We start from the raw sequence: 21,939 nt of genomic DNA on the forward strand, positions 1-21,939 counted from the left end.
TGTCAACGAACGCCTAAAATGGGAGGTCTACACCTCTTTCGGTTGCAGTCAAGATATGCCAGAATGTCCTGGAGTTGATCCGGAGTTGATTCCCGAATGTGCCGCGGAGTTACTCCGGGATGAGATATAAACAAATTTAACTCGATTTTACCCAACACAATCTGGATGACACACATGATGATACTTACTATTTTGTAGCCGATGGGATAGATGTAGTTTGGCGTATGGAAACTTTGCAGCTGGTGCGGTAATAGTTGCCCCACGTTCAGGAAGATCAAGCTGCCGACGCGCAGCAAATTGTTCGACTCCGAGTGATGCATGACCGATGCCACCTGGCGGCTTTCGTCCCGTTCGACGTACACCCGGCGCTGTACGCTGAGCGTGGTTAGCTCCGAGTCCTTCTCCGTCTTTGGCGCATGCGTCTGGCACATGGTGGATTTGTTCTTGTAGAACACACAGCTATCCTTCATCGCGCAGCTCAGATGGTACACGTTGGCGCAACGCGTCTTGAAGCATTTGACCGTCGCACCGAGGTTGTTGCAGAAGGCACACACCGAGGTTAAGCTTTGCTGGAGCGCATTTTCCAGGTTCATCAGCGCACCGTTCACCGTTTCGTACACACCGTCCGACCAGAGGGCACAGTTGAGATGGACCCATTTGTCCACGTCGTAGTTGAGTAGCCGCGACGGCCCGTCCGCCACACCGTCGCCGACCGTATGGCAGAAGATGCAGCGGCGCGTATCGTCCGGCATCTTCGGTGCGGGCGTCACGGTGATGTTCATGCGGAACAGCGTTTCGGTGATTTCCTTTTCGCTTGGCTTCTTGAACCGCTGCACGCCGAAACAGTTCGGCGTGTACACCTTGTACCGGATGCCCTTCATCTGTTTTGCCGGTGGCGCACCGGCCTGTACGTCCTTTTCTAACCCATCGTCCGAATGTTTCTTCTTCCGTTCTGCGCTCCCGTGCTGCGAGCCGTTCGCACCACCGGATGCGTCCTCCATGTCCACATCGTCCAGCAGCTCCTGCTTGATCTCCACAATGCCGCCCTCTGGAAGGGTATCAGCGGTCTTGTCGGGTTTGTGGTTTAGCGTAACGATGCTTTCGCCACCGGACGGTGATGCTGCGATGCTGCGTCCGCTCTCGTCCAGTATGTTCGTTGGACAGCACTTAAACTGCCGATAGCACTGTTCGTCGCAGAAGTACAGCTCTTCCGATTCCAAACCGTGACCACCGTTGTCCCCGTTGCCCGCGAGCAATGGGAACTCGGACGCACTTGCGATGATTATGTTGTTCAGTATCACCACATCACAGTGTCGACAAAACCGGGCCGATCCATTCAGGATCGTTTGAATGTCGATCGATGTACCCTCCTTACCATCCCTGCCCTTCGTACGGTACAGGCCCAGCTTTTGGCTGGTTGGCGACACGGTACGTTCCACTATTTGGTACGTGGTGGGCGGTGGAATCTCCAACATGTTGGCCAGATCGCGCAAAACACCGAAAATATCATCGACGGCCGATGAGGTGAGCGTTAGCGTGACCGTCACGTTGCTGGTGTCCTTCAGCGGTGTCGGTGGTCCAAAGCGCGACTTTACACCGAGCGTATCCTTGAAGCCTTCGTTTTCCTTGTTGCTGTCCGTGACGTTCGTTGTGCCGTTGGTGCGCACTGTGTCGGCGGAAAGTGTGATGCCTTTGCGTAATCGTATTGGAATTGGCGCCAGTATTGGAATAACCGGTGACATTTGTCTGTACACGGTCGTCTGATCGTCGTCGCTCGGTTCCTCCTTGATCAACCGCAGTCCCGGGAACCCGATGGGCGAATCCCACCGCACACACTCCGGACTCGACGTGCTGATGATCGTATCGGGTGAATCGAGCTCACGGTCGCGCACAAACTCATACCGCTGACGGTCCTCCATTTCGAACTTGATCGGTGCAAACTCCTGATCGTAAAATCCACGATGGATGGAAACGGGCGCCGGTTCCGGCGGTGGGTCCTTTACGCCGAACGGTTTCGTGTTGTAAAAGTCCGCCACCGATGGAAGGTGCGCGTCGCCATAACAACCGGCCAAATCACCACACGCGATCGAATACGCCTTCAGGTTGGTAAACTTTGACAGATCGCCGGTGCCGAACACCGAACACACACCGTAATTGCGTGGCAGCTCCGGTTCCAGTATCTGCATCGGCGGTAGCTGGCGCAGCTGTCCCATCAAGTTGTCGATGCACGTGTCGTAATCTTCCTCGACCTTGACCGATTTTTTCTGCTTTTTCTTCGCCTGATTGTGCTGGTTGTCTTTGTTGGACTGAATTTGCATCTGTCGGCGATTTTTCTGATACTCTCGGCGCTTTTTCTTCTTGAGCTCGAGCGCAATTTCGGCGGCCCTTTTGGCCGCCAGCTCGGCGGAGTTACTGTCGATTGGTTCCTCCTTGACGACGACTGTACCACCAACCGGTAGCGGCGGACCACCTTCCGCTTTAGGGACAGAAGTTGAAACGCTTGCTGCCGTAACCGAGTCAGTGCCGCTGGAGGGCAGGGGAGATTTTATTGCCGGTGTTGTTTGACCCGTCGCAGTTGTTGCGGATGGTGGCATCGATACTGGAGGACCCATCGTCGAGATTGGTAGCGTCGTAGCTGAGCTGGTCGTGGTGCCAGTTGTGGTGGTGATAGTGGATACCGAAGTCGCACTACTACTGCTTAACGATAATTCCGATTCTTTCTTTACCTCAACCGGTGTATCTGGCCGCGGGCCGACTGGCGACGGCTTGGACAGTTGTTGCATATTGCCGGCCGATGGCGTTGGAGTAGGAGTTCGAACAACCGTTGTGTCGCCAACCTGCACCGGACTCGGTACGAACCGTTTCTGCTCCTCAGCCGGCACGGTTTTCGTCGTAACAGTCACACTAATGCCCGCCTGTAACGCTGGCGTAACGCTTGAGGTTGTCTGCGTTATCGGAGCGTCACGTTTCGTGATAGTTACATTTGTATCACCAACATTCGGCGCAGAGCTCACGGACACTACTACGGGCGGAGCATTAGGCACTTTGGTCTGCAACTGATGGTTGGCGTTCGGTGGCTGTTGCGGTTGCTGCTGCGGCATACTCGACTTGGCCGTTGTTTGTGGTTGTTGGGAAGCAACGGTCGATGGTTGTGATGTTTGTATCTGCGTTACGGTAATCGAACCGGATTCAATTTTCACCGTGCCTTGTGCGACAGTCGCGGCGGGAACTCCGGTGGGAAAGCTGCCCGCTGCGGCCGCTGCTGCAGCCTGTAGCATTTCCTCCTTCTTCATGCTAGCGGCAAGCATATTGGCAGCCAGATTCGGTGTCGGATGGCTCGACGATATGCCGGAGGGTTTGGACACGAAGGAAGTTTCTCTTGAGATGAGTTTCGCCTTCGTTGTCTCTGCCGTGCTGCTGCTGCTGTTGCTCCCCGAACCGGCGCTACTGGCCGTAGTCACTGCCATGGTTGTTGTCGTAGTTCCGGCCGACATGCTGGTGGAGGATGCGCTTGTTAGCGCAGCCACAGTAGAGGAGGCCGTCGAAGCCGCCGTCGTGGAGGACATGGACGTGATCGCTGCGGCAATCGACGGTATGGCCTGGGTGCTGATGATTTGTATCGCTGGAGGATTTGTCGATGGTGGAATTACGGGGCGCGCTAGTTGCGCTTCGAGTGAACTCACCACACCCAAACTGGGGGCACGCTGGCTCGTGATGAGACTCGGCACGGTCCGACCGATCGGTGATGGTGCCGGAGACGATACCGACGCGTTGGTGGTACCGCCACTGTTTTGCAACAGCTGCTTCAGCAGTACGTTTTGTGAATCCTCCGACTTGGAGGCGGTTCCCGACGGCGTCATGGTGGAGAATTTGCACCCACTACCGGTGCCAGATGTATCCGGCTTCGGTTGATTACCACCGGTTGCGCTCGATGAGGCGGACGTGGAGCTTACGACGCTTGCATCATCCGAGGCACTCTCTACCGGTTCACTTTTAACGACGTTCGTTGCCTCCAGGCTAAGCCGCTTGCTCAATATCTGCGACGCTGTTTCACGCCCGTGCACGTGAGCCGGTGCCTCATCGGTGGATTTGGAACGCCGAAAGGATGCGGCGTTCTGCAGCTGACTCTGGAGCAGCGTGGTGATCGACGATGGTATGTGGCCGGTTTTGATTAACGGTTGCGACAGCGTAGCACTTAAAATACTGGCCACGGGAGTCGTTGTAGTCGATGTGACGTTGATACTCGTTATAGTAGCGGCCCGCGAGGTGCTCATCACGATGGATTTGGTTTGGTTACTGGACGTTCCGTCACCGGTTGCTACCACGGTGCCTAAGTTAAGTATCCGCGTCTGTCCCGTCGCTTGGTTGGTGCATATTATTTGCTGAGCTGCCGAACTCGGCATCGGCGAGGAAATCGACTGAACCTGCTGGGATGATTGCTGCTGTGTCTTGTGTTGCTGCTGGGTTGCGTTGCTGAGTATGGTCGCAATACCACCCGCCGTACTGTTCGTATCCACCGTGGTCGTGCTAGCCGATTTGCTCGTGGTGTCCCCGGTCGCCACGATGGTCGGGGTGGTCGATATCTTCACAAAACTACCACCACCGGGACCGCTCGGTTGGCTCTGTATGATGACACTGTTGCCGGCCGCCAGCTGCTGGGGTTGATGCGATTGTAGCTTAATTTGCTGCCCTCCTTGTGCCTGCTGCGTTAGCACCACGAGCTGCTTCTGCGTGTGGTTTTGGCCCGCCTGCTTGTTCGGCGTGCGTAACTGCTTGACGACCAGAAAATTGCCACTGTTGCCAGCACCAATTGTTTGGCCCTGTAGCCGGTTCAGTTGCAGCTGTTGTGTGATCAGCTTCGTACCGGGTATTTGTGTGATGGTGGTCGACGTTAGTGGCGCAGTACCACCACCGGCGCTCTGTTCGGAAGTTTTGATCAGGTTCGTATTGCTAGCGATCGCTGCCGCCGGTAGAATCGTTTTTCCCGACACCGTTTTCAGTATGCTGGCAATCGTTTCCGTTTTGCTCATGTTGTCGCCCTTCGAGGGCAGTATTGTATCGAACGTTATGGTGGATATGTTGCTGGCGGCCACCGTCGGTGCGTTCGTGGTGGACACACCGGACGCCGTCGTCAGGACGGATGGTGCCACGGACAGTACAACGTTCGGCGTACCGGTACTGCTGACGGTAACATTTGCCGCATTCGATACGCTTATCGAGGACATGATGGAACGCACCTGCTGCGACACATTCATCGCATTGAGCGTTAGCTCGTTCGGTTGCGACAACGGTGACAGCTGCGGCATCGACGACACGATCCGTTGGCCCGAGGCACCGGTCAGGATGGGACTGCGTGAATTCTCGCGCGATTTAGCTATCACATGTACCGGAATGATGTTCTGCTTGCTCTTGACGCCCGATTCAGTCGTTTGGTTTAGCTCCACATTTGCCGAACTGTCCTGACTGGTCTGTGCGGTGGGTTCAGCCACGGTTTTCGCTGCACCGTCTTCCACCGCTGTAGGAAGTTCGGGTTTTTCCAGCGGTAGCTGGTCCGTGTCTTCCTGGCTGATCGAACTGTCCGGTGAGATGGAATCATCTTCGAAGATTTTGGTCGGTAGTGACGCATCCTGCGTCACGGTAAGCGACGATAGCTTCGCATAGCTAAGGCTCGGCGAGGACGATACTTTCGGTTTCGTAACCGTTTTCACTACGATGCCCTCGATTTGCTGCTGCGAGCTGGCGGAATGCTGAACAGTGCTTTGCACCACGCCGAAGCTCATGCTTGTTGCAGCGGTGGACGCGCTAGCTTGGTTAGCATTCGCACCGGAGGTGGTGGCCGTCTGTTGTGTGGATTGTTGTTGAATCCCAGCCGCCGCAACCATGGACGTTTGGCTGGGTTGAATTTTTATCTGCGACCCAACCGGGATTTGCTTCTGCTGCTGTATCGTTAACGCACCACCAGGACGCACAAACGTTTTCGTTACGAACGGTGCGGATTGGTTCAAGTTTAGCGAGGAAAGCGTTACGATGCTGGTCGTGTTTATTTTCTGTCCTGCGACGGCAATCACGGTACCACCGGACGGATTCTTCGCAATGTTGCTGATCGACAGCCCGCCCGATGTGTTGATGATTTTCTTCGAATGTGTCGCCAGCGTTGCGGCCTTGTTCGCCGCGTTCTGTTCGGCGCCAGCCGCTTTAGACGGTGCGGCGGCCGTTGGAAAGCTTTTCAGTATCGGCACCGAGATGGTGGTGTTGCCAATTGACAGCTTGGCGGTCGATTCGGTTGCATCCTTCACGAACCGCTGATGGCCGGCCGCAACGATCGGCCGGTTCTGCATCAAGGCCTGCTGAATGGCAATCCGCGCTGCTGGGTATGAGAATGACTTTGACTGCTGCTGTTGCACTGTAACTACCGTCACTTCCTTTTTAGGGGTGGTTGCTTTATCAGCAACCTTCTCTTCCTTTCGCGTGTTAGCGGGATCAGCTTTGGGCGGCGCGGTGTTTTGGATTTCCGCGGTAACAGCCGGCGGTGTAACTTCCTTGGGCCGGCTATCGATCATTGCCTCGAAATCTTCCGCCGTCGTACCGATGCTGCTCTCGTCGATGCTCTCCACTATCTCAATTTCCGAGCTGCCCAACAATGGTTTATCCTTGGAGCTGCTATCCACCGCATCCATCAGCAACTCTACCGCAACCGTCCGGGAGTCCTTCTTTGCTCCCGACACCGCTGAAACGCTCGCTCCATCCTCACTGTCCACACACTCAACCACGTCCTCCGAAAAGAGATTATACTCGCCGGCAGCAATCTGTGAATCCAGCGGACTGCCAACGATTTCGTACCCGGCAGGAGTGCCGGTACCGAACGGTTCCATAATTGCTTCATCCCCATCGACACCGAGCTGTGCGACCGAATTCAGTGACACTTCCGTACCCACCAGCGTCTTATCATTATCATCGTCATAATCTAGCAGTCGCTGCTGTTTCTCATCGGGACTGCTGTCAATTACCACGATCTCTTCGACGTTGGAGCTGCTGTTGGTGTTGCCGCTAACCACCACATCCGTTCCGCCACCAACCCCCCCAACTGGCTTCAGCGTGACACCAACGGCGTTCATTACGCCGGCCGCCGGTTTCTGCACGATGGTGATGCGATTCCGATGCTGAATGAACGCACCGGTTGCGTTAACCGTTGGCTTTCTCACCTCGGACGAAGCGGCAGCTTGTGGCGGTCGTGTTCCGGACGATGTGCCCGCGTTACCACTTGCACCAGACTGTTGCTGTTGTTTCTGCAATTGCTGTTGTTTCTGAAGCTGTTGTTGCTGAAACTGTGCGACAGGATTGGTGCGCTTATTACCCCGGGCATTGCCCCACATGGGGGAGCCGCCACGAAGACCGAGCTTGATGTAACCAAACTTGCCGAATGGCAGCGGTATCGGATTGGACGGATGGTTCATACCACCACCACCACCACCGCCGGTATTGGAATAACCTTCACAGTTGGGCATCGATTGCTGGCGCATCAGTTGCTGCTGCATTTGTTGCCCTTGCTGCTGCTGCTGTGGTTGCTGTTGGCTGTAGTACATCATCGGGCTTTGAGGCATCGGTGAAGATGAGGGTGTATTACCACCTCCATGGCTCAAGAGTGGTGAAGGTGGTTGCTGATGTATTGGACTTTGCTTTGCATAATTCATCTGCTGCTGCTGCTGCTGCTGTTGCTGCATTTGTTGTTGTTGCATTTGCTGCATTTGCAGCTGCTGTTGTTGTTGCTGCTGCTGCTGCATTAGCTGCATCTGTTGTTGCTGATTCGGTTGCTGTTGTTGATGCATCATTGTTCCAGTACCAGCGGAACCACCGTGCTGCGGTGATTGTTGTTGCTGTTGTTGCATCATCTGCTGACGCTGCTGCATTTGTTGCATACGCTGTTGCTGCAAAAACTGCATTGTGCGTGGATCCATCGTCTGTTGTTGCGATTGTTGTTGTTGTTGCTGTTGTTGTTGGTTCATGCTGCCTCCCGGTGACATGGTCGGTTGCGGGCTGCCCAGCGGAGAGTTGTACCCAGTTCCGACAACAGCACCCGGTTGCACTTGCCGAATGTTGGGATTTTGAACCATCATTTGTTGATGTTGTTGCTGGTGCTGTTGCTGTTGCTGTTGCTGCTGTTGCTGCATTTGAATGCTGTTTACCACTCGCATACGAACATTCGGATCGTTCGGTATGGTTTGGGGCCGTACGAAGCGTGTTTGCTGTAGCTGTTGCTGCTGTTGAAGCTGTTGTTGCGGCATTTGCGAGTTCATCATGGCGTTCTGCATCGTCATGCCCTGCTGGTTAAATTGATTGCCAGGGCTCTGCACCATACGGCCAGCACCACCGACCACCAATTGCTGCCCGGCCATACGATGCTGGGGTGAGGTCATACGAGGTGCCGGCGATGTCAACCGCCCCGGTAGTGATGGAGACGGCGAAGGACCACCGGGACCGGGACTGAACGGATTCTCATCGATCTGTGAATGCGGTGTACCGATACGGGGCGAAGGTTGCATCGTACTGTACGGCGACATTGCACTGTTCGAGTTCGTATGATTGCCACCCGGGCTTTGCAGTACGGATGAATTTACGCTTGCCGGTCCCGGACTGTGAGACAGCAGCGGACTGGGCGAGTGCAGTGGACTTTGATTCGGCTGCAGAATGGGATTGCTCAGCGGTGACTGTACGGGGGGATGATAGAGCGGTCCCGGTTGCGAGCTCGGTGAGGGTGACATTAGCGGTGACGGTGGCGCTATTAGCGACTGTGCCGGTGAGCTGCCCGGTGCTCCGACCGGTGTTGTAGAACCGGATGTTTGCGGTTTGTTCGACTGGTGCTTCGTTTTGTACTCCTGCAGTATCACCGAATGTTGCCTCTGCTGACGCCGTGCGTTTTCTAGCTGCTTTTGTATGATCGTATGATCCGCGGTGATTCTTTGCAGCTCCTTCGCATCGTGCTCCGTTAGCTCGTTGCCCTGCTTGCGCATGTGCCGCTGCTTGGTGTTGAGCTGTTTTTTCACCTTCCGTAGTTTCACTATTTCCGTTTCGTAATATTTGAGCTGATTCGATAGCACTGCATTCTGCTGATTGAGCCAGCTTTCGTAATTTATCTGCAGCAAGCGATCCTGTTCGGTAGCGATAGTTTCGGGAGGTTGCGGTGGTTGTGGCTGCAAATTTGCCTGAAACAACGGGATCGATTTGTTGGCCGTCGGATCGGTTTGCGGTGGAACAGCGCCGGTTCCGGCCGACGAGGGCGACGGAACGGTTGTCATAGAAACCGTCGAATTTTTTGGCAGCTGATTGATAAGTCCGCCACCACCGGCAGCAATTTGAGACTGTTGTTGTTGTTGCTGTTGCCCCATTACATTAACACCCGGGTTTGGTGTGGATTGCGTCGGTGTCATTGGGCGCCATTGTGTAGTCATTCGCTGTTGCTGCTGCTGTAGCATAAACTGACCACCGTTAGGTGATTGCATTTGTAGCTGCTGCTGGTGCATAACCGTAGGAGATTGAAGCTGCTGGGTTGGGGTTTGTTGTGTAGCTACCATACCCTGTTGTTGCTGTAAGGGCCGGCCGACACCTTGCTGACTGTTTAGCAGTCGGTCGTAATCCTGCAAAAGGCAAATAATTCCAAGTTACTCATACTGCCAGTTTAATAACATTACCGAATGTTTTACCTGATCGTTCATCATGCCTTGATTGGATGGCATTTCACCGGCATGCTGCAGTTGGTTGGCCTGTTCACGCTTCTCCTGTTCCACCATGTCTTCCAGCAAAAGACGCTGCTCCTGCGCAAGTAGAATGACGCAAAAAAATAAAATAATCGATAAGCACACAACATTACGAACCGTTCCGCTTCCAATACTAAACTTATCGTTACTTTAAACGCTACATTACGCATCAAGACACGGTTTGAAAACATGTTTCAAGTGAAGACATCTAATAGCATCTAACAATAATTCCAATATAGCGTGAAGATTGAACCTAGCTCAACTACGGTACACTAAAGTTGAAAGAAACGAAATGATTTTGTTGGTAACATTTCCCACACAACGTGTAATTCAACCTCAACAATCAGAGGCACACAGGGTCATTGTCATAACATCTGAGCGCGAACTGCACAGGTAAGAAAAAAACGAAACAAAAACAGTAAGTAATGCGGTAGAGACTGAAGCGCTGCACTAGCAACAAAAAAAAACATAATACCTATTCGCATTCCAATTTGATAATTACGCACGGAAGAACAAACAAAAACATAACAAAACAAACGCTGCGTACATACGATCGATACAGTTTTCCTGAGCGTGTGTGCACAATAATCTACGCCGGTTACGTTGGGTAACAACAAAAAACAAACAAAAATGGCATTGCACGTCCCATTGCTTGCGTTAATTTAGTTGCTAAAACTAGGCGAAAGAGCGAACTAGCAGGTGTGTGATCTGTGGTGAACCCTCAACCCTCAAACAGAGACGCTAAAGTGAGCAGTGGGGCCGATCTGCGAACGATTTGCTGAAGGGCATGGGTGCAGAGATAGTCAAGTAATTGTACGGGTGTTAGCAAGAGTAAAAGGTGCGCTTTGCCCGGGAACCGGTGGGTGTTCTTGGTGGGATCTCTCACCTTAAGCAATAGCGATCGACGCGAAGAAGTATTTGGTACACAGTAGTGCGTGTAATATTTCGCGTAAGGTTGCTGCTGGCATTCAGAGGAAAAAGAAAAAATAAATTTGTTGATCGACAAAGCCATTCAAGATCAGTTCACAGGTTATGTTGTTATGCAGTGGACAGCGACAGTGGGTCGGGGGGTTTTTTTTTTAAATGTGTACTTAAACCCGCTTTACGGCTTTATCATTCACAATCCAAAACAAAACGAAAATTGCTGTATTGCATATCTTTGCAAACGGGGTTGCAAAAAAAAAATATATATATATATATATATCGTTGAAAAAAAAAACATTGGAATACATGTACAACATTAAATAATAAAAAAACAAACAAGCACATTAAAGAATACAAAACCAAAAGCTTAACTGATTTGCGCGCTCAAATTGGGGGGGGCATTGTATCCACGTTTTGTATCGGATACGTACAGGAGGTTTGTCTGGTTCCGCAAGACAACCATGCGTGTTTTAGTTTGCTTTATCGTTCTATCTTATCTAAAACTTGTTAGTTAAACTTTTCTGCACATATTGCGTCGGTATTCGATTTGTCTATCGACTTTCACAACAGCTCGATATTGAAGAATTAAAATTAATATCCCATGATTACACTTACCTGCATTGGTTTGCCACTAATTGGCATGTTTGGTCCTGATTGATTGCCGGGATAGGGTGGCGGCGGTTCCGGATATGGTGGAGGAGGTGGCTGACCAACAGCTCCAGGCACATTTTGCTGTTGTTGTTGCTGCTGCTGTTGCTGCTGCTGCTGCTGCAGCTGAACACTCTGTCCCTGTGCTTGCAGTTGTTGATGCTGCTGTTGCATCACCATTTGTGATTGATTGCCAATGCCTGCGTTGAGTTGCTGTTGCTGATGTGACTGCTGCGTCTGCATCGGCAGGTTGGCCGGCGTCTGTATCATCCTGTTACCCGCCATTTGATGGATCATTCTTGGTTGTGGTTGACCGGTCGGAATGATGTTCTGCACCATACCTCCACCACCGTTCGGTCCGAGCTGTTTCAACTGCTGCATGCGTTGCTGTTGGTTCATGAATCTGTCGCAAAAAAATATCGCAGAAAGTAAGTACGGGTTATTAAAGCATAGGGCAATGGAATTGAATCGTTCTCAACTTACCCAGCCTTCATGGTGGCGGTTCCGACAACGCCCACAGTTCCATCCGTTGTCATCAGCCTAGGTCCACCAACAATCGTATTTTGTCCGACGACAACCCCCTGTTGTAACTGCGAAAGAGCAAAAGAAGTTTAATTTATTATACGTTTCAGGTAGTGTTGGGTGAATCTGATTCAGATTCACGAAAAAGAATAAATTTGGGAACTAAATGCTTAAATCTCTCCGGAAACATTTTTTTTTCTGATACAGGAATTTATGCGGATTCATGTTTTTTTTTTTGATCCATGAATCTTCTAAGAGTCCATTCCTAATTTGAATGACTCATCGATAGATTCATATGAAAGATTCTTCTCGATTTTATGTTGAGAAAGAATAATGATTAACTACAACTGGCTAACCTTACGGCGAATGCTAACAAGTAAAGTATTCTTTTCATAAAAATTACCTGTTGTTGTGGTTGTTGTTGCATTTGTTGCATCGAAGATTGTCCAATCATGTTCGGTCGCACCGTTTTCATTTGTGTCGCCGTCGAGAGCTTATGTTGCGGGCCGGCAACGGAAGTTAATATCTGCTGCTGGCCAAACTGTTGCTGCGGGTGTTGTTGTTGCATCATCTGACTCTGAACGGTGGCAAAGTTACTGTTCTGCATCGCATTCTGTCCAACCACACCCGAGTTTGAAAGGTCCTGCTGTATGATACCACCTGCCGCCATATTTCTTGCAACCGACGGTCCGACCGGTTTGCTTTGGTCTTCCATTTTCTCAAACGTTGAATCAACAGTCTCACCCTGTTTCTGTCTGGTTTTGGCTTCTGCCTCTTTCGCCTCGTCGTCCAACTCCAAACTATCGAGCAAGTTAGACTTTTCACCGTCCGTTGTATCCAGTTCGGGATCGGCGTACTCCAGAATGTTGAAGTGATCGCCCATTTCGGCTGTCAACGAATCGAGCAGCTCCGCATCATCGTCGTTCAGCTCACCGAGCAGATCACCAACACCTTCGACCTCGCCCATGCCGGTATTGTCTTCCTGCTCTAGCTTTTCCAGCTCCGCACTAACACTGTCCGGGATTTCGGACGATCCGTCCGACTGGGGACCGGTAGACGGTGTTTGCTGCGGATTTTGACTTTGTTGCTGTTGCGGTCCACGGACGATGTTGTTCTGGGAAGGCACGTGGGCTTCACTTTCGCCCGCAAGCCGCTGCGCTAGGAGCGCTATGTTCTGCTGATCGGTTTGGGAAGAGGTAAGTACTTGTGATTGCTGTTGGTTCATCAGCTGCTGCTGCTGCTGTTGGGAATGTATTAGCTGGCCGTTGGGCGTTACAAATTGCGTTCCGTCAGGGGCATTGGTTTGGCCAACAAGCTGCATGCGTTGACGCATTATTTGGCCGGTCTGTTGTTGCTGCTGCTGTTGCTGCATCATGCCTTGCTGTGTTATCACCATTTGATTCGTGCCGGCGGTGCGAACAATTTGCTGCCGTACTAATATTTGATTGTTCGCTCCTAGAACGATATTACCCGATGGACGAATCAATGTTCCGGGCATGCGGGGCCGTGCCATCATATTTGGTGGCAATGGTTGTCTGAACGTTCCCATATCCGTAGAGCTAGAAGGCATCACTGTTCCTTGGGTTTGTACTATTCCTGTCTGTTGCTGTTGTTGTTGTTGTTGTTGTAGCTGCGATTGTTGATGAAGCAATTGTGGTGATTGTTGCTGCGTTTGCTGCTGTAATTGCTGCTGTTGGTGTTGTTGCTGCTGGAGCTGTTGTGACTGTTGCTGCTGCTGCTGCTGTTGATGCTGTTGATCGTCCATAAATGCTCCTGGCGATTGTGGTGGCTGTTGGGTGGCAGTTTGCTGTTGCATTAAGTTTGAACCCCCGACAGTTGCCCCAGTGACGGAATTGTTGGGAGTTGGTAGCTGCTGCCGTTGCAGCAGGTCACGAAGCTGTCGGTTCCCTTCCTGCGGTGATTGGGCGAAACCTTCCGAGCGCGGTGATGCAAACGGAGAGTTTTGCATAAGATTGATCAAATCGCTTGGGCGCGCGTACACCGTTGGCCGGGATGTACCGGTGGAAAATTGTGGCCTCGGTGTGCCTGGTGCTCCACCGGAATAAACCGAATCCATCGTGTTGATACGCATGCCTGTTGGTGTGCCGGCCGAATTCGTGCCCATTTGTGGTCCCGTGTACGCCGGGCTTCTGTTCGTAGCCGCCACCGGACTTTGGTGTCCCATCGAACGGGGTGTCTGGGGAGAATGGTGCACTGCGTACGTATCGGCCATACCCTCGGACGGTGGCCGAACGAACGGATCCATGCCGGAATGCTGGCTGGCAGGTGATTCGGGCAGCATATCATGCGGCGATTGGGGCTGCTGCGATTGCGGCGAAAAGGGGCTCAATGGCATTCGCACGGTTGGACCACCGACTTGGGTCTGTATTTGCCGCTGTTGCTGCATCTGTACCGGTAGACCCCTCGCCGGCATACCCATACCGGGATGTTGAAAGTTGCCCGACACCGGACTGGATGGGGCATTCATTCCCATCGTACCGACGGCCGGTGCCATGCGATTCTTGCTGACCGGCGACACAAAGGGTCCGCGCGAATTGGGCGATGGGCTTGCCATCGGTCCAACACCGGCAGACCCAATATCAGTCGCCACTTGTAGCTGCATGGTGGGATCTGCAAGCAAGCGATAGATTCGTGATTATGAGATGGAAATTTGCTGCCATTATGCTATCCATTATTTGTACGTACCACCTTGCATCCTTTGCTCAGGTAGGAGTAAATGCTGTTGCGATTGTTGCTCTCGTGCGCGTTGCTGTTGCAACTGCTTCCATTGCCGCTCCTGTTCCGCTTCGCGCATACTTTTCTGTTGTGCATTGATCTTATCTTGATCCTAAGGATACAGAAAATAAAATCATTTAGAAAAAACCATGTTATTGTTTGAACAATTTTTCTTCTATACACTTTTTAGTGCCACGTATTGTACTTGAAAGGAAGCAAAAAAGTAACTAGCTATAATGAAGAAAACCATCAAGAAGAGTTCATCAGCCGATAAATCATAAAAAAAACAATGCCATCAATACAGTACATTAGGAGTTAAGGAGAAAGACAAAATCTATGTTCGGGAAAATTCAGCAAAAGCAATGTTCGACTTAACACACGAAATCTTCAATGCACAGGAACACCGGGAAAGAGTATTTATATGAAATACCATGAAAGACGTTTGATATTGCTCATTTAAATTTGGTTTTAATCGTAAGAGAGAATATAAAGAAAGGGACAAACTAAAACCACCTAAATCTAAACATTACTAAAAACAACAAAATTTTATATTCGAACACATCCAGTAGAGTGCAAATTGTGCAAAATAAACTCATGAGAATTTATTCCAAACATTCCATCACAATAGAAATCGATGAAGGGATATAACACGTAATGTATATTAAATAAAAAAAAATACAACAATGACAAGAAGCGAACTATGCATCAAATGGAAAATGAAAGAAATTATGGGAAATGTAGAAGAACGCATAACCACAAACATGTATGGCTGGCAAGAAGAAGCAAAAGTAAATTGAAACATTAAAGCAAGAACAGTTGTATGAATACGATAAAACAAAAAGGATACATAAGCCAATAAGAACGAAAAATTAGCACATAATTTAGAATAAGCAGAAGGGTTAATTACAACTACTCATTTACATGCCCAAGCACACATACAAAATAGCAATTACATCACAATGGAACTATTTAGGGAAGAATAAACAAACTACACGTCAAGTAATACAAAATCATTAAAACCACAGTTGCTACCAGACAAAAAAAAACAATAAAAACATTAACTTTTGGTTAAAATAATATGAAAACAATGTTTAAAAAATCCAAAATTCTAACAAGACAATGAATCGAAGAAGAAAAATGATTAAAAAAAATTACGTAAAATCTTATCAATGGAAAACATTGATTGCAAAAATTATCGTAAAGAAGGAAACGAAAGAAATGCATCCATTATGCGAAAGATAAAAGCTATTCAAAACCGAGCCGATTCAGCTAATTTCAGTACCAGTAATCTAACCACAATTATTAGCCAAAATCATTTAACAAAATCAAAGACGAATGAAAGAACAAACGAAAAGGAAAAAAAAATCCAAAAATCAAAACAAAAACGAACATTAGAGTTTTACGTTTTCTATCGTTTAAAATTCTCACCATTTCGGGTGCGGTAGTAGTAGTAGTAGTGGTAGTAGTAGGAGCAGAATGGATACTAGCATTACTAGTTGTGGTAGTACTTGTGATGGTGGTGGTAGTAGTAGTGGTGATGGAGGAAGTAGAAACAATAGCTGTCACAGTACTATTTGCAGTTAACATACAGGAAGTATTATTGGTGGTGGTAGTGGTGATGGTGGTGGTGTTGGTAGTGGTTGTTACATTGGTGGGATTGATGACATTCGTGTTATTGGCCCTATCTGACAGTGACGGTGTGCCGCTAGTGGTATGAGCTCTATCGATAGCGCTAGCGGAATTGGAGCTGCTGCTAATGACACTGTTGTCCTTTGCGTTCACATCAACGGTTCGGGTGGATTGATCGGCTAGCATGTGTCCCGGTACCGGCTGGGAGGAAAGCGCTACACCGGAACAGTGATCCATCATGTCGGCCTGGTTGCGTCCCGGTTCACTGACAATCGGTGCCGATGCAAGCACCGTATAGTGGGACGGAGGTTGTGCGGTCGTCATACTTTTATTGGCTGTCGCGATTATTTCGTATCCCGCAGCGCCACCATCCAGCGACGGTAAGGTGCGCATTATTTCACCAGGTGTCAGCACCCGTATTTGCTGATCGTTTAGGTTCATCACCGTTACCGGGCTGGCACCGATGTGTGCCGCCGCCGTCGTCACGGCACCGGATGCACCCGGTGTTCGGGGCCGTTGCGGACTGCACACCGTTTGCCGACCCGGGCTTTGGGTTTGGCTGTGCTGGCCGCCGGTGGAAATGAGTATTTGCTGCTGTGACCCATCCGGGCACACATTGATCAGCTTGTTAATGTTGGCCGTCCGGGATTGAGCGATCACCTGCTGGGGGGCAGCAGTACCGGCAGCACCATGCTGATGCTGCTGCTGCTGGGCAGCAATCTTGTTAATGGTCTGCAGCGAGGCGGCCAGTATTGGTGACTGAACGGAACCGGTTCCGGCCGTCCCACCGCTGGTAACAATGTTAAACGTTTGCGGTATAAATGCCGGCCGGATATGCGCATAGCCGCCGGGGCGCAAAATCGCACCCGAGTTGACGTTAAAGTTCCCATTCGGATTAACGGTCACATTCGGTGCGGGACCGTTCCGCAGCCCGAACTGGTGGTGATGGTGGTGCACGGTAAAGTTGGACGATGCGATCGTGCCGGGCGACGCAATTACGTTCGGCACGAAAATGTTCGTCCTGCTGTTCCCGATCGCTAGCGTTTTCATCACATGCGTCGGTGGCATTGCCGGGTTTACCAACACATTGACCGCGCCCGTTGTTTGCTGCTGCTGCTGCTGTTCCGAAGGATTAGCCGCGGCGAACGGTTGCCGTTGCGCAACGATTTGCTGCTGATGGGCCGGTAGGTGTTGTTGGGATTGCTGCGCCAGTGCAGTGGGTCCGGCCGTTTGCCCCATCGCGGTCAGGCTGGATAGATTGATGAACGTGTTCGCAATGTTGGCCGCCACTACCAGGTTTGCTTTGGATCCGGTACCGGTTGCAACGGCACTGCCAAAATTGCCGACCGTGGTCTGCACCGTGCCCGATGATGATGGGCCATCGGGCGCGTTTGCCACCAGCTCCGGTGGGTTGGTGCTCGACGGGCGCACGATCAAGTTGGACGTTGCATTATCGCTGATCGAGAGCAGTGGGTTTTGGGTGCGATCGGACGAGATGCTACCATTCCCGGCCAATGAACTAGTGGATTGTGGTGTGGTGTTAATGGTGGTGGTCGTGTTTTTGAATGGTGTTGTTTCGCTATGGGTTTTATGTGTGTACTGAGCTTTACTACCGTCACCATGAACTGAATCTAATGATGCATTCGTGTTAGTATCGTTAGAAGAGGAAGGAGGTGTGGTATTACAATCGCGTATGGCACTAAAAACATGAGTATTATTGGAAGCAGCGGCACCGAGCTCGTCTAAGCTATTATTGCCATCATCCAAAGAATTTCCTTGCACCTCTAGTAGTTGCGACTGTAGCGGCGCGTTCCCGTGCAGCAGCTGCTGCTGTCCGAGCGTTGTCTGTTGCTGCATCGTTTGATGAACACCGAGAGATTGCTGCTGCTGCTGCTGTTGCTGCTGGTGCTGCTGCTGCTGCTGCTGCTGCTGTGGCTGCGAATGATGATGGTGTATGCTGATTTGATGCTGCTGAACCAAACCGCCAGCCGCCACCGTTTGGTCCGAACCGATTATGATTGAACCCGATTCCGTGGTTAGCGATCCCGATATGTTCGATGATGAGGAACAAGAGGGAGAAGATGCGGACGATGGGCCAACAATGTTCATCGTACCAGAACTATTGCTATTGCCATCTTTGGGTGATAATTGTGGTACCTGAATCGATTCGGGATGGGGAAGTGTTGCAAATATATGATAACCATAACCATATTGTCTTATGTGTGTGTGTGTGTGGGTGTGTGTTTCTCTTTTTTTTTTGAGCAAACAAAAAAGAAAACAATGAAGAAACAAAAACGAAAAAACATACAAAACGCACGACCGCACAAACGAATGAACGAACGAACAATTAAACAAACAAACAACAAAGGGAAACAAAAGTACTTAGTGCTTTCGAGTAGATAGAGAGTGTGTAGTGGTGGTGGTGGTGGTACGGGGGATGTGTGTTTGTTGTAACTTTTGACAGGTATTCGGGCTGAAAGGCTCAAACACTTCAAGCAATCTAAATTATGCCTTTTGTTCATCTCCGCGGATTGGTACGATGATGATCGTGAATCGATAACATTGGTTAGGTTGCGTAGAATGGACATTGAAGGTTGCCTCGCTTCCGAGATCTGAGCTACGCCCAGCAATTAAATGAAACGTTATGTGTAACGCCGAATACGCATTTTTGCAAACAACGTGATCGTGTGTTAAGAAAAGCGCGATCTTGTACCCCAGTAGGAAGGGTCAATGAAATCAACAACAAAACAGTGACAGTTATATCGCAAAAGGTAGCTACCCTCTATGATGATTGATGCGCGAAACTAATGAGCGAGACATTTACAAAACTAGCTGCTAACCTTCTAGTTCGGGGGTGGGAGTCGATGGGATAAAACAAGTTCAATCGTATGTTAGTCACACAACACGTATGAAAAAGAGAGAGAGAGAGAAAGAGAGCGAGAGCCTAAACTATGCATATGAAACGGTGTGCTAAAGATGAGCAGAATGAATTTTGCAATTAACTATGCACCTCACAACAAAAGAAAACGATGAAAGATGATTTAAAAAAACAAAACACAAACATTCGGGTATGTTCTTGTTGTGGGGTGTAACTATGTTGCTATCGCAGATATTGCAATCGCTTCGTACGACGACTTTGTGTAGGCGATCATACACAAAAACAGAACGAAAAGTTACATAAAATCAATAAACAGAAAACCAAAACAACTGATGGCAGAACGGAAATGGTTGAATAGTGTGTTATGGTGCATCGTTTTCTCTCGGCTGGATATACGGGCTTTAACTGAACAGAAGAGCAATGTCGGTAGTGCGCAAATAGTAAACTCCCTGATCTGATCTGCTTTTGCAATCGATCCCCAAAACTATTAAGATCCTTCAATATTAATTCGTGGCATTTTACTAAACGGTTAGCGTTACTAGCATTTCTGTACTGCATGACTTAATAGCATTTCTTACTTACTAGTAAGAAATTACTAGCATTTCTGTATCATCTATTCGTTGAACATCAGAACAACAAAGAACTTAGGGAAGTAAGATCATTAAAATAATGATTCTAAAAAAAAGAAAACTTTTAGTAAATTATTCATCATTATTCTTCTTCTCTATCGGCACAACAACCTCAAGAGGTATTGGCCTACCATTGCTAGCTTTCTTTGACTTTATTTACCCAATTGCAATTAAATGTTGCAATTAAAGTAAATATATCAAAATGGTTAGGAGGCCCTTGGAGTCGTGAGCAAGTTCATTTCACGACTTCACGAGCTTCATAACACAATACATCAACCAGTACTTTTACCAGCTTTAATTTTGTGTTAAAAACTCCGATGCCGTGTAATCCTAGCAATATTAGTTTGTAATAACGCACGACCGGTAGTGCTTTGCCACGAACTATCATAAGAACCGAATGATTAGACATTGTTGTTTGATTGATAGTATTAAAACAATCAATTTACACTCATAAGTAACCATTTGCAATGAAACGTCATTTGCACGTGCAGTGTAAATACCTGTTGCGTTTTCTTCATCTTGCTGGCCGAACGATTGTCGCGGGCCTGCTGTAGAAACGGTTGCTTTTCCTCGTTCGACAGCAGCCGCCACCGTTTGCTGATTTGCTTCCAGCGATCATTCCAGTTCGGGAACTCCGTTTTCAGCTCCGGATGGCGCATGTTGCAGTACAGTACGGACGAAATCGTCGCCATATCGCCCAGCACTGAAAAAGGGTGGAAAAGTGCAAAAAAAGGGGGAACCATTTAGACACGGTTGTCACACGTCAGCGCGGAGCATGGAGTTGAAATTAGGGATATCACTACACCGATGGCCGGGTTTTTGCTAAAACTCACTTTCATCCTTGCGCATTTTTTCCGATAACTTTTGCGCACTTTTCACATTTGTTTCGTCTAATGTACCGATCATTTCACCACCCGCGCCGGCACCACCAGCCGGTCCCGGTAACACTGGGGCCGATACCGGAGTAGTATCCATGGGCGTTGCGCACGGTACCGACTGTAGGTTTTGATTCGTCCACTGACCGGTCGGTTGCAATGGTGCCTGTGTCGTAATCGTACCGGAGGGTTGATTTTGTCCCGGATCTTGATATCCACCAAGCATAGTGCTGTATTGCGAATAAAAGAGAGATAATCAATATAACAATACGTTACAGTAGAATACGTTCATGCAATAAATCTCAGTTTCATATCTACTTTGTCAGGCTAGGAATGGAGGTGCGAATGGTTACTTGAGGATATTTCCAATCTTCGTACGTGCGTATGGATGCGGAAAATGAAGCCGTGCATATTTTCGTGTTTGTTTTGAAAACTGTGAAACGCGATAGAAATAGCTGTTGCCACTATTTAGATCGCGGTCTATAAGCCGTTAGTAACGAAAGTAAATATATCGCCCTATGGCAAGACCACGCAACGCATTGCCCACAGGTAATCTCCATTCCTACCTGTGCGAATGGAAGTCATTTGAAAAATACCCTCGAGATAGTTGCTGCTGATTTGGTGAATTTGTATCGACCACCGACCCGACCGGTAGTGACATCTGTTGTGGCGGTTGCTGCTGCTGCTGCTGCTGTTGCATCATGGTGAATGTATTGGGCATTCCCTGTGGTTGCTGCTGTTGGGCACCGCTCGGACCCATGCTCGATGTCTGCATAATGCCGGCGGTCATAATACCACCGATTCCGGGTTGGTGTTGAGATTGCTGCTGCTGTTGCAACATCATCTGTCCGCCCATGGATGCCTGCGGTCCGATTCCGGTTTGCGATATGTGTGACTGAGGAATAACGGCCATGGAATTGGTAATCTGCTGTGTCGGCGGTTGACCTGTGGCTTGCATTCCACCCATTATGGCACCGATAGACGGCTGGTCCGGTAACACACCCTGCTGGTTGGGCGGTTGTATCGACTGCGTCAGCACTACCTGCTGCTGAATTGCTCTTTGCTGCATTTGCTGTTGCTGATGCGGTGCGGACAGTGGTGGCTGCTGCTGCTGGGATTGAAGCTGATCTTGCATTGAATGTTGCGGTTGAGATGGTTGTACCATCGTCTGTCCGCCCGTCGCAATGTATCTTGTGTTCACAGCCTTTTTCGTAACATCGGTACTATGAGAGGGTGTCGATGTGTTGGAGGTGTAGGGAGTCATCGAGCTGGCAAGCATAGATTCCTGAGATTCCTGAAAATAAAAAAATGTAATGTTGATTAAAGACAATCTTTCAGAGAACCCG

General features: G+C 49.6%; 1 protein-coding gene across 1 annotated transcript in view; it reads right to left on the reverse strand.

Annotated features, from left to right (window-relative positions):
• LOC128299202 (uncharacterized) overlaps nucleotides 1–21,939 on the reverse strand; it is a 31,498-nt gene that overhangs the window by 2,780 nt on the left and 6,779 nt on the right. The window contains exons 6-15 of the mRNA XM_053035092.1: nucleotides 21,160–21,887; nucleotides 20,552–20,823; nucleotides 20,219–20,421; nucleotides 17,994–18,368; nucleotides 14,553–14,694; nucleotides 12,250–14,477; nucleotides 11,808–11,914; nucleotides 11,292–11,727; nucleotides 9,699–9,809; nucleotides 189–9,632 (exon numbers count right to left, since the gene is read on the reverse strand). Coding sequence (XP_052891052.1) covers nucleotides 189–9,632; nucleotides 9,699–9,809; nucleotides 11,292–11,727; nucleotides 11,808–11,914; nucleotides 12,250–14,477; nucleotides 14,553–14,694; nucleotides 17,994–18,368; nucleotides 20,219–20,421; nucleotides 20,552–20,823; nucleotides 21,160–21,887 — 14,046 coding nt within the window. The remainder of the gene's footprint in view (nucleotides 1–188; nucleotides 9,633–9,698; nucleotides 9,810–11,291; nucleotides 11,728–11,807; nucleotides 11,915–12,249; nucleotides 14,478–14,552; nucleotides 14,695–17,993; nucleotides 18,369–20,218; nucleotides 20,422–20,551; nucleotides 20,824–21,159; nucleotides 21,888–21,939) is intronic.

The sequence above is a fragment of the Anopheles moucheti genome, chromosome 2, assembly GCF_943734755.1.
Source record: "Anopheles moucheti chromosome 2, idAnoMoucSN_F20_07, whole genome shotgun sequence".
NCBI classification, from domain to species: domain Eukaryota; kingdom Metazoa; phylum Arthropoda; class Insecta; order Diptera; family Culicidae; genus Anopheles; species Anopheles moucheti.